Source organism: Labrus bergylta, chromosome 13 (genome assembly GCF_963930695.1).
Source record: "Labrus bergylta chromosome 13, fLabBer1.1, whole genome shotgun sequence".
Taxonomy (NCBI): Eukaryota; Metazoa; Chordata; class Actinopteri; order Labriformes; family Labridae; genus Labrus; species Labrus bergylta.
Window position 1 is genome coordinate 10,705,383 of NC_089207.1, and position 25,901 is coordinate 10,731,283.

Consider the following 25,901-nt stretch of genomic DNA (forward strand, 5'->3'; position numbering starts at 1 on the left):
CTCAGCTTTAGTGAAAGGCACCAGAACACCAACAAATATGATGCTGGGATTATTTTATATACAATATGGACAATAAATGAATAAATGAGTACATGAAAAATAAGATTATAACGGGGGGAAAACAACTTTTTTTGTGACTATTGGTGATCTGAATTCAAGCTTTTTCCTACCCATGAATACATACATGATTAACTAAGCTTTTTCCAATTTTCAAGAGCTTTTACATGCCCTGCGATATACCTTACAAGTTTTATGATATCCATAACAGAAGTAGTGGGTGTTTATGCAGCATCAGCAGCACTAAAGCACTCATAATAACACCGACTATCTCTGGGGTCTTATGGCTTTTATTTGGCAGTCAACGATGCATAAGAACAAAATGAAATGTTCAATAATTCCCCCGCTCCAAACACAGCATTCACACTATTAAATCCTGCAAGGAAACGACCACCTGAGTCAGATGAATGCTGGTGCTTTATGTATTCATCTGGTGTATCTGCTCAGCCAGCACCTGGCAGCTCACCAGAACCTCTTCTGGTGACTCGGATGGTCAAGTAGTGAAGGTGGCAGGTGAGTATTTCTGAGTGTCATGGCAGAAGAATAGTTTCACCTTGGCCATGGTCACAGTGGCTGACAAAGAATATTTTAGTGAAATGGCTAGCTGTGGGAGGGTCAACCACCTGAGGGAGGGGTTACTGCTCTTAATGGCCTGTTTGCGCACTCATTTTCTGAAAAGTGGAGCAGGCCAAAGATGGAGAGGATGGACTTTCCTCATCATTGGGGAGTTTGTAGAGAGACTAGGGACACGTATTAGTGTTAGAGAAACATGGTTAAGTGTATTTTGCATAATATGTGACCTTAAAGCCCTTTTTTGTCACCCTTAGCCCACAATTTCCCAATATTTCTTGACACTTTTACTACTTAAATAATTGAAAATAGATGAAGTGGGATTGTGCATCACAGCCAAATCACCCTGATGTTTCACAGGGAGCAAAACAAATAACAAGTAAGAGTGGAATTAAAGAGATTTGAACACAGCATCCAAACAGAAACACACAACACATCACCTACAGCTCAAAGTGATTTTTTAGGATGTAATGTGGAAAAAAAAAGCAAAGATTAAAACAGAAAACAGAACATGAAGTGCTCATCCAAGTTCCCTTGTTCTTCAACCTTTCTCTGTTTCACAGTCGCCTCTAACACTCTTTCAACTTGGCATCCGCCCACACAGACTCTCCCAACTTCTCCATTATTTTTCTGCCAATCAAAGGATCGGGGTCAGGCAGGGAGCGCCTGTCAATCAGAGGCAGGGTGTGCAGAGGAGGCAGCCTCAAACGTGCACTTAGCTGCAGACTCAGAAACGTATGTACACAAGGACACATCCTCACAAAGCTTCAAACACGCTCTAATTTACAGCACAGGTTCAGGGCACAGGCTGCGGTGGGAATACTGATGACTCTGTGCATTATGTGCCCAAAGATCCCACTGGTCGTCTGGTTTAAAATTCATCACCTACAAATGCTCGCTCGCAGTGAATTTTCCTGAATATTTCCTGCTTCATTCACACATCACACAATCGTGACTTTAAAAGTATAATAATAGAGGGCTGGAAGGAGAAAGTCCAGGCAGAGTCGATTCCAGAGTCTGTTGGGGCCCGAGGAAAAAAATTATTATGGGCCCCTCCAACCACCATTGTGCTGTTTTCACTCTCAGGCAGAAAATTCCTGTTCATTTTCCTTCAGTGATTTTAACAGAAATAATGCATGAGATGCTTAGCAGGCCAACGAGAGGGAGTGTTTTCAGAAGGGGTTCTCTTACAGAGGTTTCCTACAGTCATTGCAAAATGTGCACAGCTTGAGCGACTGCTGTGGTTTAAAGTTTGTCAGCCCTTGGGGGCCCCTTACTGGCCCCCGGCCCCAAGCAGTAGCCTTGTGTTGTCTGTTGAGAAGCAGCGCCTCTGAGTCAAAGTAAAGTGTGTTTACACATGAAGCTACACATTTCCAGGAGTTTTAACAGTCTTGGTGAGTACGGTAGGTCAAAACAGATTGGTTGGGTGGTGTTATTGTGTGTGTGTGTGTGTGTGTGTGTGTGTGTGTGTGTGTGTGTGTGTAGGCAGTACAGTGCTTCAGTGAGGCAGGGATGTGTGGTTATAAGGCTGTCAGTCACAGCAGGATCTCATTAAGACTGAAATGCTCATCCTCATTCCTCATTAGTGTGGCTTAACTACTGCCTGCACACCTACACTCAGCTGTAAAGTACTCACACACACACTCGACACATACTTCTTCCACCCTTTACAAGCTTCAAATGTTGTCTCAAACACGAGGCACACATTCACACAATACTCTCACCCAACACTAAACAACTCCTCACAATTTAAATGTTCATTTTACAAACGCACCCAAACTCTCCAGACTCCCACACTGTTTCGCATCTGACAGTCAGGATGTTCATTTCTGAAAACCTGTTTAACTTGAACAATTAAACATGCAAACAAAACAATTCCAAACATTGGTCGTTGACTTGCTGTAGCAGCTGCTACAACAACAAAAAAACACACAGATGGATTTTTGGATAGACTACATTTTGAGAGCAGACAGTAGTGCACATAAATCCAACACTCGGCAGTCGTGCTGCCTCTCATCAGTCTGAAACTCTGTCTAACCGATGCTGAAATGAAACTAAATGAATGTGGCATGTCCTGGTTTGACTCTTCTGAAGTTACAGGTGTTTGGAAAATACGCAAATAACAATTCAAATTCAAACAACAACAACAACAACAACATGTTTCCCCCCTCTGTGTATTCATCTGAAAAGACAATTTGAGTGTGTTGTAATTTTCCGCCTCTCTGACTCTGTGAATAATGATGATAGCATCATGACAGAGCTGAGGGCAGGGACTGTGGAGTGTCTTTGTTGTTCCTTTATTGATCTGCGTGTTGTTGATTAATAACATGATAAACAAAACAAGTGATATTAGGATGGTTTCTTCTTTCCGAGTTTGACGCCCTGCTTCTTATCAGATTTCATCCCGACACATGTAAACATCACACAATTCAACATGAACCGTATTTAAAGGAAGAATGTTTACACATAAATAAAGCAGAAATCCAGTCTATCCTGTGTAAATGTCGTTCTGAGTCATGACTGTCTACAATGAGTGAGAAGTTTGAGTCCCGCTGGCTGTGTTGTTGTCAGAGCCGTGTTTACGTCATGTTTACATGGATGGGACGGCCTTGAGTATAAAGATGTTTCAGTCAAGGACTAGAGAAAAGAAGAACACACTCACTGCTTATTTGGACGTCACGCAAGTGTCTTTAGATCACGGTCATTCTGTGCAATATGAAGCTAAGAGCTAACTAAAGTGTGCTAACATTAGCATGCTAACTCAACGATGTAGGACACAGGCAGCTTGAGCAAAGGACAAATTTTGTCAGCTGCTTGTGCTTAATGGTGCGAACTAGTTCATAACTTCTTTGTGCGAACGCGAGTGGAGAGGGGTTGTAGGTGTGTCGCCATAGGGGAGAGCGGAGGCTTCAGAATAGCAGAGGTGTGGCCAAACAGCAGTTTGTTTTGGTTTCATGCTGGTGCTCAAGGGCGACATCTACTGGATCAAAAAGTCCCACATTCTTCCTTTAATGAATACAAATTAATCTATGTTATGGAAGTTGGATGAAGGGTATGCCTTTGATGCTGGTCTAAACTTGTTATTCACAAAAACTCTCAGTTTGTAAAGCGAGGGGGAAACTGAGGTATTATTCTGGGGTTACAAATTGGAGCAGATCTGTATGAGTGTGCATTAAAAAACACATTTGAATACTTCTTTAATTCAATTGCCTAAAAAAAAATGTGTTTACCAGATGGGAGTCTGATGTCAGCAGCCGTTGTTAAGCTCCATCTGTGATTCCAAACGCTCCCTTTGGGGCTCAGGGATTCAAATCACAAAGAGGTTACATGATGAGTTTTCGCCATGACATTTCACAGTCGGGTATGTCTGGCCCTCGCCACGACTTGACCTACAAATTCATATAACGCCCTCACAGTGAGGAAGTGAGGACGAGAATCCAGAACCAGTTCCAATTTGTCCGATATATCGTAATATTACTCCCGCAACATAATCAATATGTTCTGACGGTTTACATTTCAAATGAAATCAAACGTTTGTGTTTACACTGCTGCAGGAGGAGTCATGGCAACCATCTCCATGAATTGAAATAGCATGTTTCTCCATTTGGTTTTACTTGTGTTTATGTTTTCATTTCTGATGTTGTCTTTTGTTTTGTACATTTTGTGATCTGTAATGTTTTGTGTTTAATTTGCATGGATGTTATGATAATGTTTGAGGGGATTCACTTCAGTGTCTTTATGTGTTAGCTGTGGTTGGTAGGCTGAGAAGCGGGGTCAGTACTGATGTCACACCTGAGGCGGGGTGTGGTGGCTCTGACCGGTAGCCCTCATTAGCTGCACCTGCGGAGGAGTTGGGGGCGCACTTTGAGTAGAGTGGACGCCACGAGGCAGACAGCGAGAACAGAGAGAACTCTCATGATTTCCCGCCAGCCTCCATGTCGTCTTTTGTTATTGTAGTATTGATTGAGAGCCCCCTGGCAGCAGAATCTACATATTGAAAGATTCAAAATCTTCTGAACTATCTGAGTAAAATTCCATCTCTTTTAGCATTAATTTTACACTAAATCTACTCGTTAATTAAGGTAACTGTTTGGACGCTGGCTGAGGAAATGAACAAACAAGCAAATAATGTACTATGAACTGATACGAGCAAAGTGCCAGAGGCTTCAACTGACAAATGATTTCACTTCCCATCCATGTGTTAGACCTTTAAAGAAGTTGGTGTTGAAATAAAATGAACAAAAAGAAAAAGAGTCAGAGCTAAAGTTAGCCAGCTTCGTTAACTAGGCTCCACTTTTTGAGTGAAATCAAATGGGTCCTGCAAGTGTTGAAAGTTGTAAAGGGAGGGATGTTTTTATTTTTATTTTTTATCACTAATGGTACATGGGGCTCTTTAAAAAGGATGAAATACATCTTGCAGCAATGTTTCTCCACTACAGTATACATACAGGCTCCAGACAGAAGAAAATCACAGAGGCCGGCAGAATGTCTCTTTGCAGCCCCGGCTGTCAAATCAGTCCATCAGACTGCTGCCATGGGAAATGCTGAGCCAGAGGTCGAAAGCTTAGACAGTGTGGTGAAAAAGAATATATGCTTCTTTTCAAGTTGTGGACAAAAAGCTACGGTATCATAATACGTTCTTACATATAGTGAAGCGAGCACTTTGTTTGACTTTATTATATGTTCAGTGATGATTTCAGAAAGGTATAATGACAAAGTCAATGTAACAATTATGCTTGAAAGTAACCCTCAACAAATCAAGGAAAACAGAAAAACAGACTAATCTTCAAGGTCACATCTTCCTTTCCTTCCATCTTTCTTTTCACACAAGTTTAAATTCTCAGAGCTCCTCAAAACATGTGTGTGAAGTTTCTTGTTCTAAATCCACTCTGATCCTGTATTTGATCATGCCTATAAACCCCTCTATTTCAGCCCTGCTCAGAACAGGCTGCTTCTGTGTCTGTACCTTTAAATGTAAATGAGCTGTGTCTGACCACACCCCCTCTCTGGAAGGGCTTGTGCGGCTTGGGCTTTCTTGCTCCATGTCCTATTGTTTACGGGGAGAAGGCAGACTCAGAGGGCAGAACAAACACCTAGCTGTGGGAGTGTCACCCACCTGGGGGAGGGGTTACTGCCCTTTGTGATGTCATGAAGGGAAAATCTCCTGACGGCCTGTTTGAGCACACATTTTCTGAAAAGTGGAGCAGGCAAAAGACCGAGAGGATGGACTTTACCTCATCATTGGGGTGTTTGTAGACAGACTAGGGACTCATATTAGAGTTAGAGGAACATGGTCAATAGTCATGGACCTCGTAATAAAACATATATCAAAATAAAACATGACTGGACATAGTTACTTCAAAGCTCAATGAATAAACTGGCAGATGAGTGTAGACATAAAGTGTTGTAAAAAAATCATTAAATTCTAATCCACAGTGGCACTTCTGCTTCATAACTTGTTATTTCGTGGGAATTTATGGACATTCAAGGGCATTTTCGCAGTGAGCCCCCTGGATTTTCACATTAATTACATTCCTCTCCCCCCCTCCCTTCTTGTGTGTGTAACATTCAGCCTCTTCAAGCATTACTCAGGGGGCACTACAGCAGGTCGGGTTGTTTTTTTTTAAGGAGCTATAGGCTTTAATTAAAGCAGCGATGCTTTGCTATATTGAGCTGTTCTGGTAAAGGCAACAAGGCGAAGTGGCAGCTAATTAATGAGTCTGGGCTTCATATACCAACACAGGAACACATTAACATGCAAGTAGATCAAGAGGTATGGAAGGTGGATTGTGCACAGAGACACCATGAACTCACTCTGATAGAAACACATGAAGCAGCTAAGAAAGACATTTTTTTTTATTTTTTAAAGATTTATTTTGGGCTTTTCCGTGCCTTTAATTCAGAGAGAGGACAGTGGATAGAGTCGGAAACCAGGGAGAGAGAGCGGAGAATGACATGCGGAAGGGGGCCACGGGTGGAAGCGAACCCGGGCCTACCGGGTCTCAACACGTGGGACGCGCGCCCTGCCACTGCGCCACCAGCGCGCCCCCAACAAAGACATTTTGGATATTTTTACAGGAATCAATATAAATCTACAAAGACGTGATGACGGCTGAGCTTAGTTAAGGCACTTTTTTTCCTAAATAAGACGTCTGAAAAGGTCTTCTGACTCCCATATATAATAAGAGAACATCCCTCCTGACTCGCACGCAAACAGAGAAACAAAACATCCGTCATCACCTGCCCAATCGTGCATCTCGCCGGCTAACCATCCATCTGTTAATGTACTCATTCGTCCATCAATCAATCTGCCCTCCCTCCCTCCATCTTCCATCCATTTATTTTCCCCTGCTTTTCGGCCCAAAGTCTGTGCACTTCTAAGCACATCCGTCTGCCTGCCAAACCACTTCGCAATCCATTAACGAGCCTCTCCATTTATCCAGCCATCCACGAGTGCCCTCCATTTGTTTTCTCGACAAGTAAAACAAATAAAACAGAGATCTTGTCCTGTTAGACCACAGAAGTTGGTTAAAAATCTATATTTTGCTTCGCTGAATGCCTTTAGTTTTTTCTTCTTTGTGCATTTTGTTGTTGTTTTCCTATATAGTATTTTCGCCGTAGTGTCTGTGAGTATAGCACACTCTTAGGTAGCGACTCTTTCTTCTAGACACTGAAAATATCGAAATATATTCAATTTGAAACAGATCCCATCTTTTCATTTCCTTTCAGTGAAGCAAAGAGTAAACTGAGCAGAAAGCCATATCTGATTGATGGGGGGAATACAGCAAGTCAGTTTAAAAGAAAATATTTCCAAGGCACACTACACAAAAAGGAATATTTTAATATCCACAACGTTTTAATATTCTGTTGGATATTTTCAGATAACAAACTGGGATCCTTTACATATCTGTCATCCAGAATCTAAATCTCTGCTGAACGCCTTCTCAGGTTTTTAAACTCTCCCTCCTGAAATGTTGAAGAATAAACACCAAGGAATATTTAATGATCCCTTGAGGACACTGCGATGATAACTTGAAATGTCCTCAAATAGTGTCAGGGGGAGCACAAACATTCAGAGCGCATTCATGAGAGGAAATGTAGATTATTCAGAATAAATATTTGGATGATGAATCAGAAGAAGTGACTCCAGGCGGGAGGTAAACTCAGCAAAGTAAGAGGGGGGGGAAGTCAGCTTCTTCTGTTTGCCATAGAAGCAGGGAGAAACTGTTTGTTGTGTGCTGAAGTAGTGGTAAAACAAAGTGGATTGCTGATGGTAAAGTACTGAAACACTGTACTGTACACTGGAGACACAATTGATTGGTACAAACAGCACGTCTGCGGTGATGTATAGCAGCTACCTCTACGCTGCACTGACCTGTTTCTCACTAAAGGGGCCGAGCTGACCGGCATCTGACTGGCTAAAACCAGAAGTCAGAAAAGTCAGAGTTTTGTGAGTACGTCTCAAGTCTCTGGTCTCTGGTCCCAAGTCTTGAGTCAAGACCCAAATAAAGACAGAAAAGACTGGAGTCGAGTCCAATTCAACCCCACTTCAAAAATACCGAACTATCCGTTTAAAGTGTACATGAGGGCTAAGGAGATCTAGGAAAACATTAAGCTGCCATTTAACATAAAACTGTAAACATTATTTCACTGGTTCTGTTTTCCACCACATTATTGTGGGTATTACCTCAGCGTGTTTATCCCGTGTCTCACTGAATAATTGCAGGTGTGTAGCCAACCACCAGCTTTAATTACATGTGTGTCATAAATGACTAAGAGGAAAATGAACGTTTTTTAGGGCAGGAATTGGGTGTCACTGCACATTTAACTTGACTCTGTGAGCTGTTAATTTCCCCAGGCACACGGCCAAAACCCAGTCAATAAACTGGGAATACTGTGTTCCCCTTCCTCCGTCTTCCTCTACCAGCTTCAATTTGTTCTCATTAAAGAAGATCCATTCTGATCCCTTAGCCTCTCACTTAGTGATGATGCCTCCTGTTTCTCTTCACAGCACATGATCGTCTCCGGCTCAAAAGGAAAGTTTGAGACTTTTCCCGATAGGCTGCTTGTAAACCAGTGATGCAGTCTGGTTCTTCAGATGTAAAGCTGCAAACAAATACGCCTTCCCAGAAACTGAAGGGGAGTTTTTTCATTCCTTTTGTTGAAGATATTCTTAAAATGTTGTTTCTTTCTTATAAACGCTGCTCTTTCCATAGCATTGAAAATTGAGGTATTTCAATCACAATTTGTCTTTACATACAGCTTTTGTAATACAATATGACAAAATGTGCTTTTTAAGATTTATTTAAAACTAAAATATTTATACACAAATCTGGTAGTTTTCTTGTTCTTCCTAATCTAAACCAAAATGTGTACTCACGTTGGCCCCAGCGGCCTGTTCGAGGATTCAGGTAGTTCGGGTAGAGCCCGTTGGGTCGGTCCATTTTGGCCAGCAGCTTCCGGATGTGCATCACCTGAGAGGGACAGCAGGACAAATCAGTAAGATATCTACTGAATTAAATGATAAAATAACCTTCCTATATGATCAGACATTAAGGAAACATGCTATGTTGAAGTGCTGGCTTCTCTGACGACAATGCAGCAGCCAGTATGTCCTCCTTCTAACTTGAGATTCTGGTCCTGAATGCTCTGGATTTGTTTGGACCAGAGAAGGTAGGTGGTTTTAAGGCGACCCCCTCACACGGCCGTTTTGGACGCCCGTCGGTTTATCTGAAGTAGTGATTGTACCCAAACTAAAAAGGCTCAGCATGTTTCTAATAAGCTCCACGAGCAGAAACGTGCTCAAACTAGGATCAATATTGGAGATGCTTTAGAAAAATGGCGAGAGGTTAGAACGCAGAAAGGTTTACAGACCGATGCTGAGCTGGCAAAACACTGAAGCTTCAGTGTCCACCACATGGCAACCTGCACATCAACTCTAGAGAGAAGGGGGCGGGGGGAGACAGCTCTCTGCAATGTTTTAAATTTAGACTGCAGTACCCATTTTAAACACTAGGTGTCATATTGCTCCTTTAATGACACTTGACACAAACACTGACCTTCTGGTAGTAAGCAGGGTTTCCCGTCAGGTAGGTGAGATGAACAAATTCCATGTGCAAAGTCCCAAACTCAGCCAGGATGCTGCTGCCCGCCGACGCCCACCCCCAGTTACGTCCAACACCACTGGAACAAGGGGGAGGACAGAGAAAGAGAGAGAAACAAGAGGAGAGAGGAAAACATTTGTTATGAGAGTGAGGAATAGACTGGGTTGCAAAAGGAAGTAAACATTGTACTCTAATTCTTCACAGCAATATAAAAGCAGGGTCAAAGTAAACACTGGACTCATGAAGAGAAAACCTGTAATGACAGGTTTAAACAGATAGTCTAACACTGTCAGTGTTTGAGATGTTTGGCTGTCAAAACCTATTAGTAGACTTTTTTCAGCGTTGGTGCAGAAACACAAGTGCTTTAAGTCATCGGCGGCTGTTTTGGGTTCACTTTCCGATAAATAAATAAGGAATAGAACAAAAGTAGGATTTGCATGTAACAAAACCATGAACATGCTTTAATATGCAAAGGTAATTTCCTGAAATTTCCAGTAATTGTGATACTTGTGAAGCTCTTCAATCCTACATTTTCACAGTGGGTCTAAATGACATTTACACATGACCGCATGTGACCCAGATTGCATCTCTGACTGCTTCTATCACACAGGAGTGTATTTAACGTCACGAGGGGAAATCTTGTACGATTATACCTGTGTGTGAGGAGACATCATGTGTGTTAACAGGGCGCCTTTGTTTCTGATCAAGCAGGAAAAAAACGAGAGAGATGTATTGAACATGTGTGTTTTCCAATTATTCAGATGAATCTGGGTCCGTATAAACACATGTAGCGGAAAATTATCCGCAGTGTGCTGGTAAGGAGGGAGATTAATAAAATCCACAAAGCATCTGCCCACAGGCAAATTAGAGCAACCTTGAGAAGCAGAAGGCCTTCACTAGTAAAGCACAAATCCTAATAACCTGCAAACACACACACACACACACACACACACATACACACAACGAGCCAGCTGGAGGTTAGCAACCAAGTTCCCTGCAGGTTCATGTAGCAGTTTTATTTAATTTCACTGATTCAATGAAAACGTGTATTGAAAGTAAAGAGCAGTGACGGATGGAGGTAGTCACGACGAGAACACACCCTCTTCACATGTCGTTAAAATCAGGACAACAACAACAACAACAGCTGTAGAAGTAAATGACAAAGATATTCCCATTTCAGAAAGTGACGAGACTCCTCCTCAGGTCTAACTGCAGGAACATGTTGAACAGCCTGAGGTCACAAATGATGCAATAATGAGAATGATGAAAGTGTGAAGTGTCCTGCCCTCACAGCGCAGTGTGTACACGTCCACACAGTCAGGTGAACACCTGAGTGGGCACACGGTCGCTGTGTGGGCATTTTATTGTGCACCTCGGGCAATTTGAGATATGCAGCTTGAATAATATGTTCTGTGCCCTAACCAAACACAATATTAAAAGCCTGCATTTACAGAAAAATTACTTCATTGTGTTCTCACTGCTGAGAAGAAGAGCCTGACTTTGTGTTTCTGTATTGCTGCTGTTGTGCTAGAGATTGAGGCTCTCCAAGTTTAAACTGCTCTGAGTCGACTTCAAGTGAGCTTGGAATAGAGCCTCACCGATTATATCGGCCGATGTAAGCATAAAAAAAAGATCAGCAAATAGATGGGAAACATGGTGGATCCTTTAGCAGCTAATGAAATCAGAAAATTTGTCAGGAGTTGGTTGAGACCAAACACAGAGCTAAAAGAAAAAGTTACTTTTATTTTTTTAAGATTTATCTTTGGGGCTTTTTGCTTTTTATTTAAGAAGCCAAGGGACTGAGTGGAAAAATTAGGAAGACATGCAGGTAAGGAGTTTGAGATCGGACTGCTGGCTTGGAGAACCAATGCGTCCTAAGCACTAATCCAACAGGTGCCCAAAGAGAGTAAATATTTGACCTACAGTTGTCAGGTGGCAAAGACACATACTGGTATGCACATTAATGAAAATGTTCCTCTACATCTGCTACATTTGAGAACAATCTTTCTAATTAGCATCAAGTTTTTCACAATAGAGGTATGATGTCAATTTTGTGGTTGGAGCTAGCATGACATTGTTTCAAGTGGTGCTGTTCCTTTGTTTAACATATGGAAGAATATTTTAGAAGAATCATTAAGAGAAACATGAAAGTTATCAAGCACCATCTGTCTACTGCTCAGTCAATCTGAGTGGCACATTTCACTTTATATTCAAGCTAGCTGGATGAAGGGGTTGATTCTAAGCAGTGGAGTCACTGACCTCTTCAGGTTGACCATGGCCCAGGGGATTCCTGTGGGGGTGTTAAATGCAGGAAGCAGCTTCTCTGCGAGCTGAACCGCCTTCAGCTTGAATACCTAAAGAGACAAAGAGAGAAAGAGTGTGTTAACTTAAAGATGGAGTTATTTAACGTTCCTGTTTTATCCTGCTCTGTTGGATTTCACTTTCCCTGTTTAATATTCTTCTCAAACATCTGACAGGTACGAGCATAAATCTGCCAACAACGAAAACAAATGCAGGACGAAGAGGAATGAAACAGAGTGAGATGTCAGGAGACAAACAATGGCTAAATGACGGCCACTAAAGTGTCAGAGCTCATCAGATTTATGGAGGAGGCTGGCACGCTTAGTATATGCAGACTCTGCCTTCAAACTGTGCTGCAGCGATATGAAATGTTTCACCGAGATGTCTACAAGAAAAGCTTGGAGGTCAAACCACAGCGATAGAGCAGAGTGAGACACCAAAGTACAAAGTCAGAGATGGATTTCTTATTATCATATTTGTCTTATTCATACAGAGCGATGGAGAAAATATGGATATGTGTTCGCTTTTAGATTACACAAGTCTCGAGGTCAACTGACAGACGAAGGCCGAGAACAATCCTGTGTTCTTCTCTCATCATGCCAATCAAAGACATAAAAGACGTTTTATTCTATTGCTGAACTCACTGAGCATGGTGAGCTCAGAAATACAAATATAACTGTGGATAGTGGGAAACTGTTTAAAAGAGAGACAAATCATACTATGATTGAATCCTTCACTATGAGCCGCACATTTAGTAATGCATTAATACTGTTTGCTGAGATTTAAAAAAGGTTTATTTGGGTAAAAATCATCACTGCCAATTGTACACTGAGCAATCCAATCAACGTAGAGGAGTGGTGGAACTGATTACATTCAGACTGTCTGTCACATTCAATATGTACAAAAGCAAGTCGCACAAAATCTATGAACCCAGCTCCTCTCTCCCTGCACACTGAAGACATTATTTATTTCAGATCAAATGTAGGAGAAAGAAATTATTTCTGTACATTGTATTGTATTTTGAAATTGACCAAACGCTCTGTCTGTTTCCTTGTCTGACTTCCGCTCCGGGTCGTCATATTCTGTCCGGGCTTGACGCGTGCCTGCAGCTTACTCCATTGAAAATAGACTTGCAGCTTATTTGAAACGGAGCAGAGCGTAGTGGCGCTCTGTGAGGGGTAATAATGGATTTAAAGTGTCTAAAATTGTAAATTCTGGTTCGTGTTTTTTGTTTTGGATTTTGAAAAATTCTAAATATCAGAGAATCGAAAAAGACCTTTTGAGTACTTTGAGTTTTCTGTTGTATTGTTCGTCACTAGAAGTACACTGATTTACACAAGTCTTCTATACGGATTGCGGCGCTCGCTGTGGAACACAATCTTTGACTAGAGTGACAGTGAACTACGGCGGGATAAGACTCACACCATGCCAACTTTTTCTCTCATGTTTGATCCTGAGAACAGAACAGAGTTTGTCAAACAGGTGACTTCTTCTGCCCAATAAAATAACCCTTCTCTGAATCAGCAGTTAGATGTATTAAATGCCTATAACCCATGTACAGAGGCTATAGTCCTCTCCAAGCAGGCGGCCTGGGTTCAAATCCAACCTGCAGCTCCTTTCCCGCATGTCATTCCCCACTCTCCAATCTCCACTGTCCTATCAAATAAAGAAAAGAAAAAAGCCTAAAAATAAATATTTTAAAATAAAGAAATGAAGGAGATCCCTTTGAGAATAATTATTGCGGTAACACAAATCTTATGCCTTCTGTTCATTTTAGTTTTATCACTTGTTTGACTATCAAATAACATATTCAGAATCTCCAACACCCAGACACCAGAGAGATGAAAGTTGAATTCTTACATTCCTTTTATCAGCTATACAGTGATGTACTGTAACACTGATTTTATAAACAAGCTTTTTCACTTCAGCTGAATTTCCCTCAAATAGAGAGAGAGAGACCTCTAGAGAGTTTTACATACTCACAAAAAGATGTTGCCTTGCAAAGGTGTCACTTTTATGTCCAAACAACACATAGAAGTGGATTTTAAAAAATCCAATTACTCACAGCATGAGCAGGGAGCCTTAACACGAGTCCACCAGACTAACACAGCAGGACATGGACTGCTTAAGCTGCCTTTTGGGTTTTTTTGACAGTTAACAAGCTCAAAACAGTCACACTGATGAAAAAAACAAAAACACTCTTTTTACATAAACCTCTGCCGGGCTACTGCTGCAGATAAACACATCTGGTGATGCTCTCTGACAAATGAAACACGCTTACTATAAACTAGATAACTGAGGAAGATATGTGGCATGACAAATCTACTTCAAGCAAATTGTTAAAGAAAAAAGGTTGACCCTCCTCTGGTTACAAAACTGCCAACAGCTCTAATACGTGAATAAAGAAGTCCCACCTCTTCATAACTGAAACACTAAAAAGCAAAAGTTTTACACCTGTCATTCCCTGACATTTTGAAAATGTCCACTTCCTTGTTTTGTGATATTTTCCCTCTGAAGGATTGTGTCTGAAGGGACAAATGGAAAATGAAGAACTTCTACAACTCTCAGACAGCGGGCAGGAGGAGCGGCATCAACGAGGGAGCCCTGCCGACACGGGGCACACTGACGCTGATTCATCAACACAATCTGTCAGGGCTGAACAGTTTTATAGCCAGACCAGATCTATGGAATCTCCTGCTGTAAGACGGAGCAATAACACATGCTGGTGTTTGCAGAATACTTAAGCAGCCAGAGGGACACCTTATACAACACTCTGGAGGTCAAGCTGTGGAGTTTAACACAGGACACATACAGACAAATAGGAGGAGGCAGAAAACAATACAGTCACACTGATCCAGAGATATGCCTGCATACAGGAAGGTATGAAACCTGTCTTGTTTTGAGTTTGTTCTCAAACATTGTCTAAAGCCGCTTTCACATCTGCACTCCTGAAAATATCTAGATAACTTCAAGAGGACTGCTCCGGATATTCTCCTGACCTGGCTGTTCACACATGCTCCTCACAGCGGGTAACTATCCCTGTCAGAGTGGGGATGGCTGTCTCCTGAGGTAAGACGTGACATGCAAATAAGAGGAAGTAGCGGACCAAGCAACAGTCCGCTATACGACGCTGTAATGAGAATATCTGCCTTTTTATCAACGCTTTGTGTAGTCCACTGGAATGACAATATCCACAAAAGAGCAAAGAAGAACATACTGGAGAACAGAAAACATAATGCAGCCGTTAAATTACATGCACAGAGATCGTAGCGTGTCTCGTTTATACAGTCTATGCACTGGGTACTGGTCCCAGTATTTAAAAGTAACTACCCCCTCCCATTGGCTGGAGGTGAATTCTCCGGATATTATCCTGCTGTGTTCTCACTCTGACTTGCTGCAGAAAAAAATACTAGGGGTACTGGAAGGAGAAACTCCGGGTGAAGTTCAAGTGAAAAATGTGGCTGTTTGCGTTCAAACAAACAGCTCTGCTCAGTCATCATAGACCCCTCTACTGATTCTGGGCCTGTACGTCTGCTGGGGCCCCTAACACACTCTTTTGCGTTTTATTGGCAATTTCGCTGCTGGTGTCATCAAGCAGGGACACGATCCAAATGGGCCACCAGAGGAGACTCTGCTGCCCTCACAGATAAAACTCTACGGTTGACGATAATCATCTCCCTCCTCTGCTTTCATCTACAGAGAGAGCTAACGAAACAGGATGCTCTCAGGGAGCCGCAAACATGCAATCTTAAGCAACACAGGTGGCGTTTTTGTTGTTAAAGGAGGTAAGCCTGCTGAGAGATGGAGAGGGAGATAGAGGGTCTGACTGATGAGTGAAAGAACGGTTTTCTTATCTTGTTTTCATAACTACAGAGCATTAGCACACTTTAGAAAAGTGGTGCTTTGCCTGTTTTCATTTGTGTTGCCAAAGTTAGTCTTCAGCACAAGGTGTGAAAACACTCACAGGGTATGAAGTAACATGTTGCCAGATGCACCGCATGACTGTAGGAACCCTTTGGATGTGAATTTTCAGGTTGTCAAAGAACCAGCTTTTCCTGCAGGCTGAATCTAAAATGAAGTTATTTTCTTTACCAACTCAGTGGAGGGTCAGTTAACAATTAATCATTCAGTATTTTTATCTGCAACTCCTGAAATATAAAGAGTGCAAACCCTCAGTCAGTGACTGTGATTTATGTAAAGATTGCTTTAATGGATACCAAACAGAATAAAAACACAAAATCATTTGACTTCATGCCATGGTAGCAGGTGACCCTTTATTTCCTGTTAGAGATAAAGATTGAACATGCATTAATTAAAAGAGAGGTGCTAATTTTATTTCTTCACTGCAAATAACCTCAAACTAGTTGCTATGGAAATTATGTAAATGGTACACCTCAGGTCACAACTTCACATTCACACACTGATGGTAGACGTTGCTATGTAAAGTGTCCATCAGTCTTAACTAATCTATTCACACACATTCATATGCCGACGATAAAGCAGTGTGATCAACTTTGGGTTAAGTGTCTTGCCCAAGGACACATCGGACATGTGGCTGAAGGAGCTGGGGAACAAACCCCCGACCTTCCGGTTGAGGGGCGACAGCCTACCACTGAGCGACAGCCTGTGTTTGCCTAATTTAATTAGGCACATTTCATGACTGTTAGGCAATTTGGTTTACTTGTGCAGTAAAAAAAAAAAAACCTTGAACATTTTGGTTTAGAGATAAATAAATTACCATACCTTGTCAGAACAACGAATAAGAAAAGTGCTTACTTTGGTGAAGTGAAAAAAACTCACATTAATTACAAATGTGTGAAATAAGTGTCTCATCAGGAATCGCACAAGGAGAAATATTTTAAATCTAAATCTCACTTTCTCTCTGCAGCTTCAGGTTTGAACAGAAATCCTTCAAACATTCCTTCACATCGATAACAACATCAGACGAGGACCAACTTCAAATGGGGTTGCGAGAGATTTGGTAATAAGTAGTCCCAAGATCGTGTCCTCATTTTGCAGTCTTCATACTGGATGAAAGCTGCTCATACGTAACTTTGACATTCAGTCCAAACAATCCAATGTCGGGACGTTTGGGTGCTTTTTTCTCTCTGACTCATTTAAAAAACATTGCAGGAAACTGAACTCGTGGTATGTTGAGTATAGCAGGATTACAAGTTTGGTATATTGAGGTCTTTGGGGGGGGGGGGGTGAAAAGCCCAGACAGTGGTCTGCTGCCTCATGTTTCCATCTTTCTCCCTGTAGGTCTGACAGTTTTAGTGCTCAGCCTTTTAAAATGCATCACAGCACACTATGACATCGACCACTAGATGTACACTCTCTGTGAACACGTACACACACGTTTAACGATTTGATACACATGATGGAGAACGAGCACAAGGTCATGCAGGAAATCTGATCTCACCACTTTTGGTCAGCACATCAGAAGCTTATGAGTCTTTGCAAACCAAGTTTTTAATTGGTTGGTCTTTTAGTGTCACCTTGTTTGCCATTTGTGCGTCAGTTTTCTGCGATGTAAACTGTAAGAAAACCGTATTGTGATACAGAGATCGGTCACCAGAGAGCCTCCATGGACGGCTTATCATTTTAAGAGCTAATTAATTGACTCAATTGGAGATTTCGGTCAAATCTCCCAGATTAAATGTTACTGAGATTATTTTGATTGATTGACTAGAAATGATTATTTTTGGCCGTTTTGGGCCTTTTTTTTGGAGAGATAGGACAGTGGATTGAGTTGGAAATCAGGAGGAGAGTTGGGAATGACATGCGGTAAATGAGCCACAGGTCGGATTTGAACCTGGGCCGCCCGCTTGAAGGACTACTACCTCCATACATGAGAAACGCACACTAGCCGATGCGCTACCAGCCCCCCAGATTATTTAAATTTTTCTATGAATCTGGTGTCCATTGAGGCCTAACACTACTTACATACTAACAATCATCCACTGCTTCTCTGCCCGGTTTCTACTAGCACTCTCTCCCTCTCATTTTCTTTTTCTATAACTCTCTCTCTTCCAGGATTAGTAGTGGCCCGATGCTGCTGGTCTGTGTGTTTCGATGGGCTACATTCCCAGACAGCAGATTGAGAGTATGGCAGGGCCTGGTGAGGAGGTTAGAGGGGGACACACAAGCTGGTTTTTGTGGCCCTTATGGTGCAGAATGATGTGTACATTGTACGGGTGAGAGGTTTGACTGGGACCAGACAACCCAGCCTAAAAATGCGTGTGATTGTCCTGTAAGGAGCTTTGGATAAAAATGTCTGCCAAATGGTACATCAATGTTACGTCCCAGGGACAGGCAGAGCTGTAATCCACCACTCAAACACGCCCTAAACTCAGCCAATGATCCAGTTATTACACATGAGGATATCATTTGTAAGCTGCAAGCAGCTGGGAGAGACCGAGAGCGCTGCAAAGCAGTGGGCTCTGAGCGATAACAGAGTCTAGACAGAATCACACACAACAAAGAGTGAGCACAAAAACACACACGAGGCAAATTGCAAACTGTAATCTTCATTAAATTCATCCTGCCCTTCAGATGAAGATAAATCACACAGAAATATCTGTTTATCAGAAGCATCATCTCTTGTGTGTGTGCTTAAAATCTGTTGTTTCTTAGCTCAAGGAAGATGAATCAAAACAATAACTAAATAGGTATTTTATTACGTCATGACGAAGCATAGGAGTAAGCAGCTGTGTCTGAACCAAGGGACTATATCCTTGGAAGGGCACATTTGAAGACTGACTGAGTCAGAGCATCTCGTCAGATGAAGCACCATTAAGTCATAGCAGCAGACAAAATTGTCCTTTGCTCGAACTGCAATTGACTGTGTCCTGCATTGTTGTGTTAGCATGCTAATGTTAGTGCTCTTTAGTTAGCTTGCAGCTTAACATTGCACATACATTGACATAGAATGACCTTGATCCAAAGACACTTACTAACATCCAAATAAGCAGTATGTTCTTCTTCTTTCCTCTAGTCTTTGACTGAAACAGCTTTATACACAAGGCCGTCCCCTCCATGTAAACATGATGTAAACATGGCTCTGAAAACAACACAGCCAGCAGGACTCAAGCTTCTCACTCATTGTAGACAGTCATGACTCAGAGACACATTTACAGACGATAGACTTGATTTCTGCTTTATTTATGTGTAAAATGTCGCACATTTCTCTTTAAAACAAACACTGCAATAATACAATCACTTAGTCAGTTATGGTAATATTTATCAGTCATCACTAGCTTGGTCTACATTTGCTGAAAATTCCCCCATAACAAATGCTCTGTATAAGAGGGACTAAAACTAATCCAAGTACTTGACTAAAGAACTTAATAAGATCAGCATTTTCACACTGCGCTGCAAACACACGGAACAGCACACACACATTAACTGTACACAGCAAACACACACAGTCTCTGGTGTAAGCAGTGGGCCTCTGTTGACATGTAATGGAGCCTTCCTAACGGGATTAAGGGGCAGACTGTGAAATGAGCTGAATGCGCCTGCTTGGTAAGAAGGCCCCCGAGGGCCGGCAGGAGAGACAGGATTAAATCACCGCTGTGTCTCTGCTCGCTGTGTGTCATCTCCATACTTTGTCATGCCACTTCCACGTCACCTGATTCATTTTCATCTTATTGTTTCGCATCCAGTGGGCTGTCACGAAAGGCAGGGGGCACAAAGATGAGCTGCAATGGACACATCTCAAAAATAACATTATCGAATTAGCTCGATGATCCCTCATTTGATGGCGGCGCATCATATCACACTGTCGGCTGTGAACAATATCCTGCCTCAATCAATGGCAATGGTGTCCATATGAGAAAAGATAAATCTGGGGCCCAGTAGCCTAGCAGTTAGTGCGCACGCCCCACATATAGAGGTCTTATTCCTCCAAACGAGCAGCCCGGGTCTGAATCCAACCTTTGGCTCCTTTCCCGCATGTCATTCCCTACGCTCTCTCTCTTTTTCTGACTCTGTCCCATTTCTAAATAAAGGCACAGCAATCTATTTCTTAATCCACTGAAGATAGTTGTTGATCAGCTAACTCTGCAGGGTTTGACATGTCAGAACCAAGTATCATTCCAACTCTATGAGCCTTCACTAAAACACCTCTGAAGTTCCAAAACATCCCGATCCCTACCTTGGCTCTCTCTCCTTGGCTCAGACCTTCAAATCCACCAACTCAACTTACTGAATTGACAAATAATGTGGAAACAGATTGGTCTGACTTTTCAAATCTGTCTGGTATTTCAATATTTATGCTAGTGTTGTCAAAGGCCGTTGTAACAGTAAGCCCCTGCATCGAAGCAAAAGAGCATGAGGGTTTTTAAAAAGACATTTATTAACAAAAACAAAACACTGGGTCTCATTTGTTTTCAATTTAGGTTGCCTATACTGGCACTTAGACAGAAAAAATATTTTTTTCTGTGCCACTGATTCACTTTCTCCATCACAACAGATAACCTTAACTAGTGGTGTGCAAAACTGAACAAATTGCTAAACGTTTGAACATTAACGGGGAGGTGTTATTATTCTTTCTTGTGTGTTACCATTCTCTCAACTGAGGGTAGCTGAAAACAGAAAAAAAGCATAATGCAAGTTAAGTATAATGCAAAGTTAAAACATTGAATGTCTCGATAAGGTAAAATTAGATAAAGAATACTGTTAAACTACTTCTCCATATGATCACTATTAATCAAAGACAGATATCTCTCCCTTCATTTCCCACTTTAAATCATTCTCTACTTTCCCTCATTAACTTTATACTTCCTCTTTTCCTGTACTCAGTGCACGGTCCATTTGCCCACATCTCTCTGCTTGTCATCTCTCTTTCTCAAACCTTTCACTCTCCCTCTGTCCTCTTCATTTTCTGCATCTGATTTCCTTAATCTCATTTGGTCTTTGTCCCTCTCCATCTATCCAACTCTGCTCTCTCAGATATGCTGAACTGTATTTCTGCGACATGTTTAAATCTGATTATAACTTCTTCCTTTTTTGTTGTTTCCCTCTGTTTTTGAGCGGCATGGTAAGTCATTTGTTTACAGACTGGAACTCCTGAAGCTGTGATGAAATTAGAATTTCTCTCCTGTTTGTTACACCCTCCTGGTTTTGCTCATCTCTCTCAGTGTGTGTGTGTGTGTGTGTGTGTGGTTCTGCCTGCTGGCACAGCAGCAGCTAGTTACTGAGCGTATCATCACAGCAAATTCTGCAAAGGGGAGAAGGATTCTCAGGGGAAGCTAGACGACTGTTACTAGGAACAAGTGGGATGGCCTCGATACATCTCACTTATGACTGGCAACAAAGCCATGTGTACTTAATAAATGCTGCAGTTTCCATCAACTAACATGTTGTAGATATTGTACTTAGATTGATAATTAACATTTTTAAACAACTCTTAATGGTTTCTCTTTTGCATATGTTCTAAAAGAGGCATCGCATATGTTTTATTTCTGTCTTTTTTTCATACAAATAACAGATTTCAACTTCTAGTATTGGGCTGTTTGTCAGTGGTTATTATTCCAACAGTACTTAAGTATATAACAGCCTCTAGGCCCCAGAAAGAAGTACATTGCTCTGTTTTGTGTGGACAAGCTTGACTGAGCTCTGACCTCCACCCAGTCCAACTAATTAGCGATGAACTGACACACTGACTGCCAGCCAGACTTTACCTCCAAACATCACCAAAGCTGTTGTTGCTGAATGAAAGTGAAAGTCTTCAGACAGGTGTTGATTCCTGAGCCCACTCTTTTTTTTTTTTTTTTTTTAAATGGAGGAGTTCCCCTGTTAGAGCTGCAGATAAATGCCCATAGCTGGAATGAGATGTTTAAAATTATACAGGGTGTCACCCAAAAACTACATATACACAGTATTATGGTCCACACATCCTCTTGTTCCCCCATGCCATGTTTTTAGGTGGCAACAAGCTTCACTTACAATCTTTCATCTACGACAATAGACCTAGGACTGTATGAACGTGGGATGACATTAACAGTGCATTAAAAAGGATATCTGTCTCTGCAGAGCATTTGCAACTGTTAGAAGAGCGAGGGGCAATCAGGAAAAGTTATTCTGTTTCATGGAGAGCAACCATGAGGAGTTTTTGGCTGGTTTTAAAAACAGACTGAGATTAATCCTGATATCTCTATATGATCAACAACAGCAAACAAGACCATCCACGAGAAGATTGTTTCTCTCCACAAATAATTTAAAAGCCTGTAACTGTCAGCCGATGCGACTTAGACCATGCAATATCATGAGTTTTATTTGTATCTTGACTCTGTCATCTTAATCTTTATTTGCCAGGATGCAAAGCTTGACAACTCGTATTGTACTCAACGTGGCTCTGCTAATGAGCTAAAAGAAGAGAAAGTAATGCAGAGTAAATTCAGTATCTGTACTCTGTGAATCAGCTACTTCTTCCTTCTTAGAGTCAAAACTAATGAAAGAAGACATGGTCTGATTGATTTACATTTTAACTTAATTGAAACTTGCCAAATCCAGTGAAAGCAAAGCCTCAAGTTACTGTTTGGTTGCACAAAAGACAACTCTTATTTTCATTCTGCATCTTTCTGGCTGGATTTGCTTTCCCTGGAGCATAAACCTGGCAGGTTCACCTCATCACAAGCTCGCATTTCAGCGTAGCTAAGCCAGCTCAGTCACAGCGATCACAGTGGTAGCCAATCCACCTCTTCCCTTTTTATTGCATATGTGTGTGTGTGTGTGTGTCTCTGCTTTCCTGCTGGGCAGGAGTAATGGCAGCCAGTCAGTCAGAGATGTTACCCTGCATTTGTTTGACAGGTTCAGTGTTTGACAAAAAAAAGATAAGAGTGAATCAAATGTTCCCTGTTGAGATCAGACAGTGCAGTCTGTAGTCACCGATCCCAGGACGACTGACTGCTAGCATCAGGACAGGAGGAGAGTAAAAGCAAAGGAGGTAGAAAAAGGTGTAATTGAAAACACAAACCGAAAGAAACAAGAAGAGGAAAACTGACAGGAATCAGAAAACACAGGAGGTCTTCAGGGAGAGGTTAGAAATCATTATTCTTGGCGGCAGATACAAAAAGCTTGTCAACAAATTTGTATTTTTCTCTTTTTATCACAACTCTTTATGTCTTCTGTCATTGCATCCCCAAACTCACTTTTTTTGTGACCCTTTAAATCCTTCGCTCTGTTCCATCTCATCTCTGTATAATTCCCTCCCTTCCTACCGGCCTTTTCTTCTATCACCATCATTATCTCCGTTCCTCTCTGTCTTTCCACCACCGTCCCTGAATTTTCTGTTCCATTTCTGTCATTCTGCGTCTCTTTATCTTCCTCCCGCCGTCTCTCTCTACATCCACAGGGTGGTTTTGCCGCTGCGTTTATGCCTGCAGAGTCTGCAGCTTTTCTTTTAGTCCCTCTCATCTCATTATCCTACATTATAGGGCTCGGCTGGCTCCCCTGACCTTCTCCCTTCTCCGTGCAATCTGCCGTTCCTCGCTCAAATCGTCCCCTGTTGTTCCCGGTCCCTCTAGTCTTTTTTTTTTAGTTTGCAGCAACACGGAGAGAGTTGTTTTTCCTCCTCACATGCATAATGTATGTGAGCCAGGAGAGGAAAACTTTCAACAACGGGGGTGTCGAAACCAGGGCACATTGAGAATAAAGTGTAAAGTCATTGACCAGGAGCCTGCTAATTTAAGAGGCTATCTTAATGAGCGAGTTAAAAGCACTTTGTTTGATAATTAAGCCGCTATTAAATTTGATTCTCCAGTAAATAGCTCTTCTAATGAAAACATTGATGCTGGAGGCTCTGGACTGAAGAAGTAAATGTGTTTGGGCAAGGTGCAAGTCTTCTAGAAGTGGAGCAAAATGTCATTAAACGTGCACTTCAACAAACTCTCGACCAGTCTTATAGTAGAACATTTTCATTAAAATATGTTGTCAACAAAGCAAATCAAAATTTGACATCCACAGAGAGAAGGTTTGAGCACAAGGAAGGAAAAGGTTCATGTTGAAATGGTTTCAAATTTCTAAAAATAGTTTGTTGAATTTATCAGTGATGTCAGCACCGTCACATATTTCCAAAATGTTAACATGAATGCTCAATTCTGACGAGAGTGAGAGTCTGGGATGATGCTGCATTCTGAGCACTTTATTTGCCTTTTTTTTAACCGGAGATGCTTTGTATAAATGATCCCATGTGTGCATACACTGGCTACACAAGCCCTCTCTGTATTCCTTGCAAACTGTTGTGCTCAGAATGGAGCAGAGATAAACTGAGTTTGCCAATCATTCAGGTCTGAGACCCTTTTAAAGTATTTTTAGTTTTATATTTCAGGAAATGGAAGTTTAGCACTCTTGATCAGATGAGTTCAGCCTTGTTCTTTTCCTTTAATATGCGGGCTGACAGCTGCTGAAGCACAACGCTGAACTTTCTGCTTAAACATTTTAAACAACAAAACATACTGTAAACGATCACAGCTTTGGAGTCGTCACAATGCGGACTGTTTCATTTTTGAGAGGGAAGATGTTGCTTCCTTTTGTTGCTAAGCTAGGCTGGTTGAGTTCAGGATCCGCTGTATTCCTGTGTGGAGATCAAGGCCACATTTCCAAAAAAAAAACCCATCAAATAAAGAAAGTTCAGCATTCAGATGACAACCACTGTGCACATGGCTCTGCAAAAACTACTGAAAAAGCTGAACTATACATGGCAGGCCAGTAGTTGGTGGTCTGACTCTGTTATGAAACAACACTTGAATGCACAAATACTATTGCCTTCTACCGAGCGGTGAGGTGTAAACATACAAAAATAGCTAACCCACAAACATTTGTGTGGACGGAACAAGAGGTGGGGTTGCTACTCTTAAATCACCCTAAACAATAAAGCGAGCAAGTTTCAAGGAAAATGTCTTCTGGGAGTCATGCAAGTCGACATTTTCACAAACAGAACTCTGGAGTCCGCCATTGTTGTTGTAGTCCATTTACTCACGCATGGCTTTAGTCTGGAACTGTAATAAGCATGTGCAAAATGTCTCCGTCTTCAGAGGGACTGCATGTCGCCAGTTTGACACAACGATGGAGACAGTGTGTTTTCAGGAACCCAAACTGTCAAAACCCAACAAAGGGTTACCGTTTTTAGCTACACTCGGCATGCAAAAAAGGCATAAAACGGCTCATGGATTGCACTTAAATAACGATTTTGCTGCCTTCAGACAAAAACACGAGCAGACTTTGAGAGCCTGGGATGAAACTGCTGATGTTCTGATAAGTGAACCAGCAGATCTTTCTCCAAAACCAAATCCAGAGGTTATTCATCTTTTATCTAACTGCCCGTAAGACAGTGAACGAGAATAGTTCCCGAAATATCGGAGCGTACTTTTAAATTGACACAAGGGTTACTGTGGTAGTTTCTCTGTTGTTTCATTTATTTAATTGGGTCAACCATGAAGGTAAACTTGAATTGCAGCAGGAATGCAGCGATGAACACCTCTGTACTTGGACATCAGAGTGCAACACTGCTTTTTTCCCCTCAATAATCATCCTTTTATATGCATCTCTGTACACAGGACACACTGCAACCATCCTCTGTGTTTCACCGTCCCATTTGTTTGTGTGAGAATCCAGAGACGTGTTTGTCAAGCCAAGAAAACTGTGACTTTGCCTTCTAAATTTCAGCGCTCAGGCAAACACAGCAGTGTGCTAATGAGGTGCAGGTAACTGCAGAACATCCTCCAGAAGAGACAAAGAGCCACACATACAGAAAGAGCAGCAGGAGGGGAAAGAAATGCAGACAAAACTTTGGGTATGATTATATAGTCTTTTTTATGTTGGACCTGTTTTTCTGTGTTGCTTGTCTACTTTCTCTACAAGGCT

The 25,901-nt window shown here is 41.7% G+C and overlaps 1 protein-coding gene across 1 annotated transcript in view; it reads right to left on the minus strand.

Annotated features, from left to right (window-relative positions):
• man1a2 (mannosidase, alpha, class 1A, member 2) overlaps window positions 1–25,901 on the minus strand; it is a 132,108-nt gene that overhangs the window by 21,836 nt on the left and 84,371 nt on the right. The window contains exons 7-9 of the mRNA XM_020631969.3: window positions 11,991–12,085; window positions 9,687–9,810; window positions 9,008–9,101 (exon numbers count right to left, since the gene is read on the minus strand). Coding sequence (XP_020487625.1) covers window positions 9,008–9,101; window positions 9,687–9,810; window positions 11,991–12,085 — 313 coding nt within the window. The remainder of the gene's footprint in view (window positions 1–9,007; window positions 9,102–9,686; window positions 9,811–11,990; window positions 12,086–25,901) is intronic.